The sequence below is a fragment of the Anomalospiza imberbis genome, chromosome 18 (assembly GCF_031753505.1).
Source record: "Anomalospiza imberbis isolate Cuckoo-Finch-1a 21T00152 chromosome 18, ASM3175350v1, whole genome shotgun sequence".
NCBI lineage: Eukaryota > Metazoa > Chordata > Aves > Passeriformes > Viduidae > Anomalospiza > Anomalospiza imberbis.
This window is the reverse complement of record NC_089698.1, coordinates 9,031,135-9,044,323: the sequence shown is the minus strand read 5'-3', so window position 1 is coordinate 9,044,323 and position 13,189 is coordinate 9,031,135. Positions and strand designations below refer to the sequence as shown.

Below are 13,189 nucleotides of genomic sequence, written 5' to 3'. Positions count from 1 at the left end.
CTAATGAATGAAACAATTAAACCAAAAATCCCAACCTTTTTTCCACCCATTGCATAGATGAGCTATGGTATTAATTACCAACAAGCATTTATGCAGGCTGAAATTCTGTGTGGGTTCAAACTCAATTAAATTCACAAAAGAAAAATTCATCAACAGTTGTTAAACATAAAAATATGTCAAGTTGTATTGTCAAACCCAGCAGGAACCTGACCGAGTGTACAGAAAAACAACTGAATTCTTGACATGATCTGAAGAGTCTTCCCTGAGCTGTCCCACTTCTGACCACTGCTGGAGACAATTTTTATAGTATGGGATTATTTAGGATCTGGGTATATATTCCTTTTTAAGAAATTAGAAGCACATAATCATAGGCAGCTTCCTGAAATGCCCAGAGTAACTGTATTACACTGATTTTTATCTGACTTGGCCAAATGCTACATCTGTCTCATGGCTGGGGCCAAAGCAGGCAGAATCTGATACTCTTCAGGCAACATTTCCACTCCTTCCTAAATTATTTTTTCTAGGAATTGGGCAGGGCAGTAAATAATTTCTCTGTATGTGTCTGTCCTCGGGAACTGTTCTGCAAAATGTCAGATCTAAACACGGTTTCAGCAACACTGTGTGCAAACATAGGCATTCCTAGTTTTCAGATTGTGTAAAAAAGACAGAATTCTGTACATTAAGACATCCAGTTCCATATTTTAGACTGTTGGATCCTTCAGCAAGAAAAACAAAGGAAGATACTTCAGTGTTCTTCCTTAAGCTCTTCTCCATCAGCTTTCCAGTCAGCAGATGGAAATTATATAATTAGATGTACTGACATCATCATCCAAAAAACACTTGCAGTTCCCCGTGTCTTTAACAGCTGGCAACATGAAGAGATTAAAAAGAGATGAGATCCCTCAAAGTAATTTTTGCAGTTTGCTTTCCTCAGGAGACAGAAAATCCCCTTGACTGGTGGAAAATTCAATCCACCTCTGCATTACCACCTTGTCCTTCAAGTTTCCTCTCCCCACAGTCCTGCCATGCCTGCAGACATCCCGGCCATCGACATTACTCTCTCACTTGGCCATGTCACATCATCAACTGTAGGACCATATTTTGGAAATCCTTGGAACCTTCACATAGGCACAGTTCCCACTTCTCTCAGAATGCCTTACCCCTCTCACTCCTCCAGGGAGGAAACTCCAAAAATTGTCACCATGACATTCAGACTGACAGAAACCAGAGGAAGGCAACAGCCCTCCCTGCAAGTTTCCATTTACCCAAATATTCCAGGGTCTAGCAGTGCATTGCTGCACTTCAAGGATGGCCATCATTACACAATGCACAGTCAGAAAACTGTTTTTCAGTCCAGAACTGGACTGGTTCTCAGAAATCCAGATAAAACTTGAGCAACAAGGCAAGAAGAAAGGGTGGAAGGAAAAGGGAGAAGTCTAGTCCTGCAGGAAGAAAGTATCTTGCAAGTCTCACACAGGCATTGCTGAATCCAGTGATGCATGAGGAATTCCTGTTGGGTTTTTCCTTAGGGATCACCAAAGATTTAAAGGCACTGCCACAGGCATGGCCTGGGATCACAGGACACTTCATCCGCAATTCCCTGGACAGGTGAACCCTGACCAAAATACTCACTGAGGCATCTTGGCACACACAGTGTCAGGATTTAGAGCCTGTGTAGTGCAAACTCTCTGTAACTCACATAAGATACTCCAAAAGTAGTACTTCCCATCCTGAAGAACCGTATCCACATCCAAGCCTTCTAACAGCAAATCTGCAAAGATGTCATCACAGCAAAGAAGTCTGGACCACACGTGTTGCCACAGAGAAAAGCCATGGTTTGATCCCTGCTGCATCCCCAGACATGACGGCAGTAGATGGCAGCACCAAGCACAGTATTGGCAAAGATTAGTTTGGCAATGCTGGAAGAGTATTTTGCTGGGCACCTGGAAAAAAGGCCTGCTCCTCAGGAGTTACCCACTCTTAGCTTTATTAACAGGGTAGAGTTGAGAGACTAAATGCAGTCTGATTTATTACAACAATATTTTATGCTTATTGATTTTTCAGAAAGAAAACTTGACATAAATGCACTGTGTGCCATGACTGTGAAGCAGAGGGCTGCCCACATGTGAGTCCAGACAAGTGGGTCTATCCTACCTTGAGGAATCCAGACAGCCCAGACACACACACTGCTAAAGAATCCAATTCTTGTTTCCAAAATGTTATCCAGTCGCTCATCCAGGAATTCTCAACTTCCAAAGTGCAAACACTCAGAACATAAAAAGTCACTTTTCTGCCCAAGTGAGAGCACTTGAGAGGTGCCCAGCATTTGGGATTGAGAAAGGACCTGCTCCCCACGTGCTCCTCACCCTGCCTCCTGCCACAGGGAACTTGTGCAGAGTTCAAACTGAAGGAACAAGGTCTGCCTTGCAATCCCAAGGCAGAGGAAAAGAGGCTTTTTCCTGAAGATTTGCCCTTCAAAGGGCAAAATTCTTCAACAATTCACCCCAAAATCCCAGTTAGCAGTAGGTATGGCAGTAACAGATCACCCATCCATTGCCAGAACCGCTCCCTGCCTCCTCATCCTGCCCCACTCTTTTCAATGAAAAAGCTATTTTTAACCATATGAGATTTCTCAAAGAGGAGAAGTAAAAGCCCTGTCACTAGTCAGTACTTCTTGCTACAACTCAGAGAGAGCATCCAGGAATAACAACCAGTGGCTTCTTAATGCACTTTACTAATCCAGCTCTACCCAGTTTGTCCCACCAAACACCATTGCCCCAGTTGCAGCTCCTCCCATTCTAGACAGGTTTAAAAATAAATATTGCTGAGCTCAGGACAGAGTTTGGTAGAGTGATTATGCAGGACAAGAGAACGAGCCATTGGAAGCAACAGAAGGGAGAAGCAGTGAGCATTACTTCTGTCCTCTCAGCAACATACTGCAGCCAAAATTCAGAATTTTGCTTTCTCAGTTACCAAGAGAGTTCACAAATGGTGATGCATTTTAAGATGGATCTGCTGAGTAATTGTTTGTATCAGCAGATTGGTCCTCTGCTATGTTCACTTCAGCCTTGGAAAAGCTGGCCTACAGCTCCCTGTTCATTGTTCAGATACGAGTTTTTTTGTGCTATAGGCCCACCCAGAGAAACTGGTTTATACAGCCATATTTAGATTATATAGGGTATAACAAGCGTTCATTCAAGTTGATGTCTTCTAAACCAGCAGCAAATTTCTACCAAAGCTACTTTAAAGCTGTGCCATTATCCTCAATCCGACCATTTAGTAAGTTAAAACACCACAGGCATTTAGAAGACTAATAGAGTTTTTGCTCAACTTTATAAATGCTTCCAGACAATTAGTGTTTAAAAATAAGTATTTCCATAACTTTTTTTGCTGCATAGCAGTCACAAAATAGTCCATTTATATTCCTGTCATTTGAAGATTTCTTAAACAAGGGACCTGGCTGCACAACACCTAATGGATCATGTGGTATTGCACAAAAATCACATTATTTTGCAGTATTTAAAGGACTTGTTCCACCCCCTGCCATGGGCAGGTACACCTTCCACTACCCCAGGGTGCTCCAAGCGCCATCCAGCCTGGCCTTGGACACTTCCAGGGATCCAGGGGCAGCCACAGCTTCTCTGGGCAATCTCTGCCAGGGCCTTCCCACTCTCACAGGGGAGAATTTCCTCTTAGCATTTAATTTAAAGCTACTCTCCTTCAGTTTAAAACCATTCCCCTGCCACCACCATTTTAGTCTAAGCCATCAGAAAATAAGGGTTTGCAAATGTTTTTAAGGGAACCTAAGTCTCAGAAAACGTACTTTGAGAATAAAAAACCTACATATAACTGTTATGAAAGAAAGTTCTACATCAAGATTAAGTTATTTAAAAGAGATATAAAAGTGTCAGAAAAGTAAATGGAAAAGGTATTATTGATGACAGAAATAATTCAATGGAATTGCTTTCAATTGAAGTTTTCTTTCCTGCTTTTGGAGAGAGATTGAATATTTTATTTTTGCTTTGGACACCAATTTTATTTGTGAATATGAAAAAGTGTATTTACTGAATTGGACTGAAAACAAACCCCACAGTGGTACTGTTTTTGCAGAACTCACAGGACTATATATGAGGATTTTAAATCAGTCTAAGGCCCAAATGCAGCTCAATTTTCAGAAACCCAGGCAAGCCATTCTCTCCTGTTCCTGGAGGTTCCTGCAGCACAAGGAGCAGAGCTGCACTGCACCTACAATTAGAGTTGCAACAGATTTAAGTATTCCAAACTAAGGCCCTCTAAATATCTACAGAAGCCCTTAAGTCAATTCATTACTGATACAGTAAGTGACAACACTTGTGTTTGGCAGACAGTGCAACTGGGAGCCCTGACAAATCTCATTAACAGCACATCAGGGGCACTTAGATTATCCTTTACACACAGTGCCAGGACTGAGTGTATAATGAGAAAAGGAGCTTAAACTTTACTGGGACTGCACTAATTGGTCACCAAGTCCTGATTAAGCCAGGCTTCATATATAATTACTGAATTCAAGTATCTGACACAAATGTATCCAAAAACACTAAATGAAGACAGTCACTTCTAAACTACACAAATAAAAATAAGGCATGAAAAGGAAAGAAACAGAGAAATAGGCAACTTATTTACTTGAACTACCTGCCTTTTGTACACTCCTTGTGCAAAATATTTCAATCATTTAAATAACTATATTTTTTAAAATTATGAAAGTGTGAAGATAATCTCTCAATAACATTAAATAATGCAAATATTTAGAATATATACAGGCATTCCAATATATCTATGTTGTATATATAAATAATATTGCCCAGAAAAAATAACTACAAGAGAAGGTTTTACAGCATCCAGAAGTTAAAGATCCACTTTATATATTTGTAAATTTACATTAATTAAATCAGTAAAGAAGATCCTTAACTTCAAAACTGCAGAGACAACTCTTCTGCCTTATAAACTGGAATCCACAAAAGTGTGTGCCAGCACACCCCCCCCAAATGGTAAAAGAGGAAACACATGGAAACATATCCTAACACACATATCCTAGATACCCTGGCTTCCTCAAAATCCTACAAGGAGGTGGTAGTTACAAACACACACTGAAAGTAGACAGATTCTGAGTATTTCCGAGGGGAAAAGACAATCCAAAGTCTCGGGTACCTCACAAAGATCAGACTGTGATACTGTGACAGCACCCTGAATGTCTATCCTGGCTCAAACACAGCCCAGGAATGAGGGTGCCTTTGGAAGCAGCAAGCACAATGGAACTCTTCTTTCTCAGGACAGAAAGGGATATGAACTCTGCTACCAATTCATTTCAGACTGGTGGATGTTAGTCAGAAGTATCTGTCTCCTGTGCTGGAAGCTCATGAGGAGCCAAACACCTGGAGTTTATATAGATCCTTCTACAAGACTCTACCACACCAGGTTATTCTGCGAGTACCAAAGCTGCTGCCTCCCGCTGGGAATTCCTGTGTGGCAGGAGGGACCCTGATCTGCCTGCTGGCTGCCAGAGACACACAGGCACTGCAGACACACTGGGCAAGTGCCACGTCAGCTGCAGCAGCAGCACCGAGATAATCCACACAAGGAGGTCACTCCAGTCACAGAACCTCTCTTACCAAGACAAGGGCGCACTAGTGAAGAAACCATTTCTACCTCACTTCTATCACCAAAAGACAAGCTATGACATGACTGAACAGCCCCCAGCACACCTACCAACATCCCTGCTGCTTTATCTGAGGTGGCTGGCTCAGGCCCATGCCCTCAGCAAACAGCAGAGTAAGACACTGCACAGCATCACCTGAATTGGCTGAAGCAGGGATATGCAGCAAACTGGAAGCACAGCTCCAGTGACATCTCACCAGTGACCCCATGCAGGGAGCCCTTCCATTGTTCCCAGGACGTTATCCTGATTGGCAAGGGGCAAGGAATCTGAAGAATCGGTGCCTGGGGGTGCTGTGCTGCCGCATTTTTAATGGTTTTAGCCAGGAAAGGAGATGAAAAGGCCGGGCCCTGAGGCTGGGGCTGGCAGCCCTCGGCTCCATTCCTGAAGGACACTGCACAAAGCCCGGCCCCACGCCCCCAAGCACAGCTGGGCACAGCCTCTGCAAACTGGGTCACACATTTCAAACAGGCAATGGAAATTCTACAGCATGCGCCAGCACGGTTCTTACCAGCTTTTAGAAAATACTGGTTTATTATTTTCATTATTAAAAAAAAAAACCCAAACAATAAAAAGACAACTGAATACCAAATACTCCTTAATTTATAGCTTATCTGGAAGGTTACTTTGGTGATAAAGCACATTATATGTTCGGTCCAAAATGGTTTTTCCCTGCACAGTGTGCTAACATTTTCGATCAAGAATTTTACATACAAGTTTCCAAAAATACAAACACACAAAATAATCCAAGACTACCAGTAGCATATATAAGAATAGATAATAGCTATTAAAAAGGTACTGTTTTAATAGCCTTTTCCCAAACCATCTTAATAGTATCCTTAAGTAACCCTAAGCTGCTAATAATATTTTGCTGTTTGCCTATAAAACATAAACATGTGTTATATTTATTAGTGGTATTAGATTAATACAACTGAATAAAATGATATCAAATTGCTTGAAAAGGTCTATAAACACAAGCATGTTGATATCAAGAACACCTTGATATCACCTTGATGTATTTGCAGCTTTTGCCTGAAAAAATGCATGTGAAAACACTTATTTTAAAATCTTATATTTTGCTAAAAGACAAATGCAGACTATATCACACTGGGTACACTACACAGTATTTCAGAGTAAGTAAGTGTTAATTCAGCTTTAGCACACATAAGATTACCAATTAAAATAACACCAGCCACAGATATAATACACCTATTTGGTGCATGGTTTTACTGAAACCATAAGTAATCTTCAGAAGAAACTCAGCAAAGATGAACATAACATTTCAAAACTTAAACCTCGAAAATATGAAAATATTTCTCTGGAAACTAAGCCTCTTAAACAGAAATAGAAAAGCTTATTTTTACAGAGGTATGAAGAATTATTGGAAAATACACAGTATTTCTTATTACTCCATATTTCTATCACATTTATCTTGACAAGTCAGGAATAAGAACACATTTAAAATTAAGTCAGATTGATTTTTATTATTTTGCTGCCTAGTCTTTCCTCATTTATAATGGTATTAGCAGTACTATACATATATATTACTATGGCATCACTAGACACCATTTTCAAGACACATATATGATCACATTACTGAATTTTTTAAGATGGCTAAAATACAAGTACACAAATGTGCAGAATTAAAATAATTTATAAGACTTCTTTTTCTCAGAGTCAAGGAAATAAAACTCTCCTCACTGCATCACAGCAAACTGCACATGCAGAGTCAGTTACTTTTTCTCAGCTGAGGAATTCAAATCTTCATAAAAATTTAAATAGAGCACTTCAACTTATTTTACTGTGCTTTTACTGCACTATGTCACCATGTAATGAAACACCTGAGTGCCATTTGCCAGAAGAAATTACCTGTGCCAGGAACAAAGCTCTATGTGGGATTCAGCCATGGTGCTCTGGTGCTTCCACTGGTTCCCAGGCATGGCAGATCCTCTCCAGGGCTCCCCAGCCCTGATGTTTTCATGTGAAGACACTGACCTGACTGGCAGGAGTTCCTGGCATGGCACAAAGCAAATGCAGCTTGCAGCAATGCTCAGTGTCAACTATGGCATCACTGATTTAGGTATTCCTTGGATGAGTCCTATGGCTACTCCCAGGAAATTTAAGGCAATTATTATTTCAAGGATCTGAGAGAGGCAGCAGTGCTTCAAGTGTCTGCAGTCTTCAAATTTTGATGGCACTGATTAATGCCCAATTTTCATGCTCACATAGAAGTGAACACAGCTATTGACCAGAACTGGCTGTGGATGCACTGAACTGTTACAGAGGGAAAAGTTCCTGGATTAGGTCTACAGGAGGAGAGCTGACATGGAATGCTCAGGATATTTATTAAGGTATCCATGCACTCATAACTCAAGAGATCTCTGTGTTCCAGCACATCACATGAGGTTGTCAAGTGTGGGACAGTGACAGCTAGAAACCTGTTTGTGAACAGCAATTCAAGAGCTGCATGTCCCTGCAGTCCCCCAATGCCACTGCCCCATCCATGCTGCTTCACAGAGGGCACAGGGGCTGCCTAAACCCTGCTCCTACCTGTCAGCCTTCTCACCGAGCAACGAGGAGGAACAAGCTCTAATCCTAAATATTCTACTGACAGAGTAGTTTTCTTCTTAAGGCTAAAAATACCCAGCACGCTTTTGGAAGATGGGGGATGACCCATAAATTATTTAAGCTACAAAAAGCAACAATTATTTTTTCATGTATTCTTTACATTGAATTTAATTAAAACAGCGTAAGAACTTAAGCTGCTCATACAGTTCAAAACAAACTGATTCCCGCCCCAATTTCCTACACACTAAGAAAACAATCACTAAAACAATCAGCAAAGATTCTTACATATGGTCATCATTTTTTCTTTTCGGTAAGTTGTTTAACATTTCATTGCGGTGCTTTCCAAAACAAAAAAAAAAAAAAAAAACAAACATATAGACTGTGAGAATGAACTTTCACCATACAGTGATAGGCACTACCAATGCCTCAGATCAGACAAGTTCTGTGAACTCCAAACATAGAGATCTCCTTTAGAAAGCTGTGTGAAAGAATAATCAAGTTTGCCATTTCCCATCAGTAGCATGAAACCTATTTTAGACACCGCTGTAGGACGACAATAAAATGTGTAGAATTATTTAGGAAGTGACACATAATACTGAAGATACTAGGGAAAGGAAACCCACAAGTTCTGCACTAAATTTCCTGTCAAAAGCATCTGGTCTGCACTGAAAGCAAAACAAAACATAGGCACAGAGGGATCCATCTGGAACTCCCTCTGCTGTTCCCTCAGTCCCCCTGAAGAGCAGGAAAGCTCATCCTGCACTCACTTCCCAGCACTGCCTGGGAAGGCAGGCCAGGCCCTCTGTTGTTCTTAGGCCTCCTTCTCACATCTCGGCATAAGTAGGTCACGGCCACTGCCATGCTTCACTTCATCTTTGACTTCATTCTGAAATCACAGCCCTCCCATCCTTCTCCTTTAATGCCATTCACCAAAACCACAGGCCCTGAAGGACTTTACTCCTTGAAAGCCAGCCCATGACTTTTAACTCCTGTTCATTTACACCCAGCCCAGGACTTCTCAGTGTATTCCTGAAATGGTGTCAGTAACTCTGGACACTGGAAACTTGAGATGAGCAACTCTGCCACAAGCAAAAAAGCAGAAAAGCAGACTTTAGAGATGGTTCTATTTGTTTAGCAGAAAGACACCTGCTGGTTTCCACCATTCAAGGGGGGATATATCCCATACAGATCTCTTTCCACGTTCAAGGAGAACAGAGCAGGTGTTTTTAACAGGCCAGTTCCCAGACGCCAGTCTCATCACTGTACACACATGCAACTTATTTCTGTTATTGTATATAATAACACAGCTTTAAGTAACATTTTATAAAATGCCTTTTTTTGGCTATTAAGGTTTTATGTTAAAATACCTAAACACCCTCAACTGGCCTCTTTTTCCTGCAACTATTTCTTAGTGCTTTATATAGAACAAGCTGCTGCTTAGACGAAGAGCTTCACGAAGAATTTATCTGGAATTAACATGAATCAATTTGTGAAGATAGCTTTTTGTGCTATGCTGAGAAAGAAAGCTTAAAAGATTAAATAAAAGGTGTCTGGACAGATTAGTCCCCAAAGCCTCCTTCTACTTGTTGCTACTGTCCACAATTGACTTTACTGTCCATTTTTGCAGTCTTTACTGCAATCTTTCAGGAAGATTAGTTAATTTAATGTTATATTTATAGCAAAAAATTAACCTGAAACTACACAAAACCTATTCCAAACTAGGCATAATTATTATTGCTAAATAAACACTTTTGAAATGGCACATATCCAAAGGATCTATACTGACAAGAACTTCACAAAAGTAAACAGAGAAACCAATACCCCCCCACAACCAACAACATCTTCTTCAAATCAAGAGTGCACCCTCCAATCCTAAAATCCTCAATGTCAGATTTATATATGGAATACTTTAAACACAAACTGAGTTTAACATGAACTCAGGTTTTGTGACATCTTCCAGGCCAGATTTCTTTATGTGCAGACTGTACTTCTGTTTACAAACGCAATTATCCCCTACAGAACCCTCACTGTGCAGGTTGATTTGGTGTTACACACATGTAAATCAGACAAAGGATTTACTAATCTTGCAGAATTCTAAGGTGATATTACCTCCCACACCAGTGCTGTTTTTGACAGACATCATCGACTGTATCAGATGCTTAATTTATTAAATTGATACACACCAGGAACAGGCAGGACACTCACAAGCACATTTAATCTGAGCACTCAGGCTGCAATGACGTGGATAAAACAAACAGCTTTTGCTGAAAGGAGCTGCCTCTCTTTTCCAGAAACTGGAATCGACCCCTACTTACGTCACTTAAGGGAATTAATCTTGCAGAAAATTAAGCTGATGTTGGTATGAACAGAAAAGCAGCAGGGAAAACATGAGGGAGAAAGGTGGTTACGCACAGCCAGGACAGGGGAAGGTACGGAAAAACCTGGACCTTTCCATGGCTCCTTGCCATTAGATCAATGTGAAATCAAAGGTTACACACACACAGTGTCAGCCACAAAGTAAACAGTAACAAAACAGGTAACTCCAGGCTATGCTAACACTTTCGGGTTTTAGAAAGGAGACAAATCCATGGTTAATTCTTGCATCCTCTCAAAACCAAATGCAGTTTGTAAGCAGCTGCTTTGCACCAAGCTCGCTACAGAAGGAAGCCAATGGTTTGTAGCATTGCACTGTAACATTTCTGCAGTTAAACCTTGCAGTGAGATCATGATGAGAAGGAAAAGACAGATCTGATGTGCAGGATGATTTCCACCTGTCCCCACCCTGCCATCAGACGCTGTGTGACTGCAGCTGTGTTGGATGGATGAAGAAGTTGCCACCCGACTTCATCTCCACTGCTCATTACCTTCAAATCTCCCAGCATAACTGCATGTTTAGTCACTTCCTAACCCAGTTCTGTCAAAATGATTCCCGTTAGAAAATCTGTGTTTCAGCTTAACTCAGATTATTTTTGACAGAACTTGTTTAGCAGATGACTATAAATGCAAGTACCAGAAGATCTGAGAACATTGTAACCTTTAGAGCTCGAGAGGAAATAGCGAGCAGTGGAGCCAGCTACCCCTGTTCCATGGCTGTGTTGCTGTGGGAGAAGCAGATTAATCACTCCTATAGGTCTGATCTGTCAGCCTGCCTGAGCAGGGAAAGCCATGTATCGAGGGTGGCATCTTTAAGGAAAATAAATCAGGAAATCTATGGACTACTTTTTTTCTGCTTAAAATGTCAGGTTGGGGTTTAGTGTCCAGAAATTAAAATATTTTGTTATAACTGCCTGTAATTCTGTTGTATAATGAGAGGAAAAGGCAGATGCTGCTCAAAAGATATTAATAAATGTGACATTTCTGTGGAGTTAATGGATAAATACCAACCTCACCTTCTTATCTTAAATTATCATAACAAGGCCTGAAAACTTACTTAATTGCTTTCTATGTATTACTGATGTGAATACACTTTGTCTGTGTTTTTACTTGTTACATGGCAAAATAATTGGGAAAACTACCACCAAAATTCAGCATCCAATTACCATCCCACAATCCACAACACTGACAGGAGCAGGACTTGATGTAGAGATCTCCTTACCTTTTGTTAACAGGTTTCTCATCCTTGTCATAGGGCCGTATGAACCATTTCCCAATCCTTACGAAGTTTTTATCCATCAGGCATCTAGAAAACAATTACAGCAACAATTACTAGTTATATCTTAAAGCGTAATTGAAAGGAGTCTTTGAAGACAGTGACTCTGAGGGATTAGGCAGCTGAATTTCAATCAGACTGAAATAAAAATTTGTAGGTTTTGGGTTCCACTTTTTGTTTTCCCACATCAGTCAAAGAAAAACCCTGTCCCATGTCATGATGTTGTCACTGATGCTGAACTTCACACATACATTTTCCCCTCACCTTTGCCACAATCTTTTCCATTCTGTGCTACTCTTTTTGCTGACTGATCCCTCATTCTACTTTTCACACTCCTCCTCTTGAACAAAGGCCATTCATTAGTACTGATTCTTTTCTATCCAGTCTTTCAAATATCAGATGATAAAGAATATGCATTCCCTTATTTTTGGCACATAAATGGTACAGTATAGGAATGACAGAAAATTGCATTAAGGAAATATTAACAATGATTCCATTTTCCCTTCACATGATCCCCAGCATGGTTTCAGGTGCTGAAATTCCCATAATTACTGCTGCTTCTGTCAGAAACCTCACTTCATCAAATACACTCCCACATCACCAAAATTAGAGCAATAAGTTCAAATTTTCTGTGGTCCCTTTGAAAGTCCACAATTTCTTTTTAGAAACTGCATATTCCTCTTAAAAAAACTCCCAACAATGAGGACTCAAAGTGATCAATGCCCAATCTAAATGGACAAGTTAGGGAGTGCTTGGTGCCCTTCTAGGTCCACCTGTACAGATGAATCACAGGAGCAATTTGCCAAGCATAAGTATGCCTCATACATTAAACATGTACTCAAACATGCTGCCCAAGGGACCACACACAGAAATTCATAATTAAGGCTTATTTTTCAGTAAGGTAAATAATATGCTTCAAAAATTCTCTAAAACTGGTTATTTGTTGCTAGTGGTTTATACACCATTACAAGTAATATGCAAGCCTTGCCCATACATCTCACATGTATTCAGTATTTTTTATTTAGATGAAAGAACTGGATTTTTCCCCTCTTCCAAGTTTTCCAATAGTTTATTTCTATAGCAGCTGCTAGAGATTAGCCAAAACAAAGGGGAAAAAAACCTAAAAATCACATGAAACTTTCTGGGCAAGTACATTCTGCAAGGTTCAAAAAAGCTGTGTGATCTACACTTCAAAAGCATACCTAGAAGACACAGGAAATGGACGACTGACAACGTAAATACTAATATGCTCCTAATTTTTCTGTATAAACTTGGCAAGA

General features: G+C 40.4%; 1 protein-coding gene across 9 annotated transcripts in view; it reads right to left on the bottom strand.

Moving 5' to 3' along the window:
- Positions 1–13,189, bottom strand: part of MED13L (mediator complex subunit 13L) — a 170,909-nt gene that overhangs the window by 73,208 nt on the left and 84,512 nt on the right. For all 9 annotated transcript variants that reach the window (XM_068208888.1, XM_068208892.1, XM_068208890.1 and 6 more), the window contains one exon: positions 11,856–11,939. In XM_068208888.1, the coding sequence (XP_068064989.1) occupies positions 11,856–11,939 (84 nt within the window). The remainder of the gene's footprint in view (positions 1–11,855; positions 11,940–13,189) is intronic.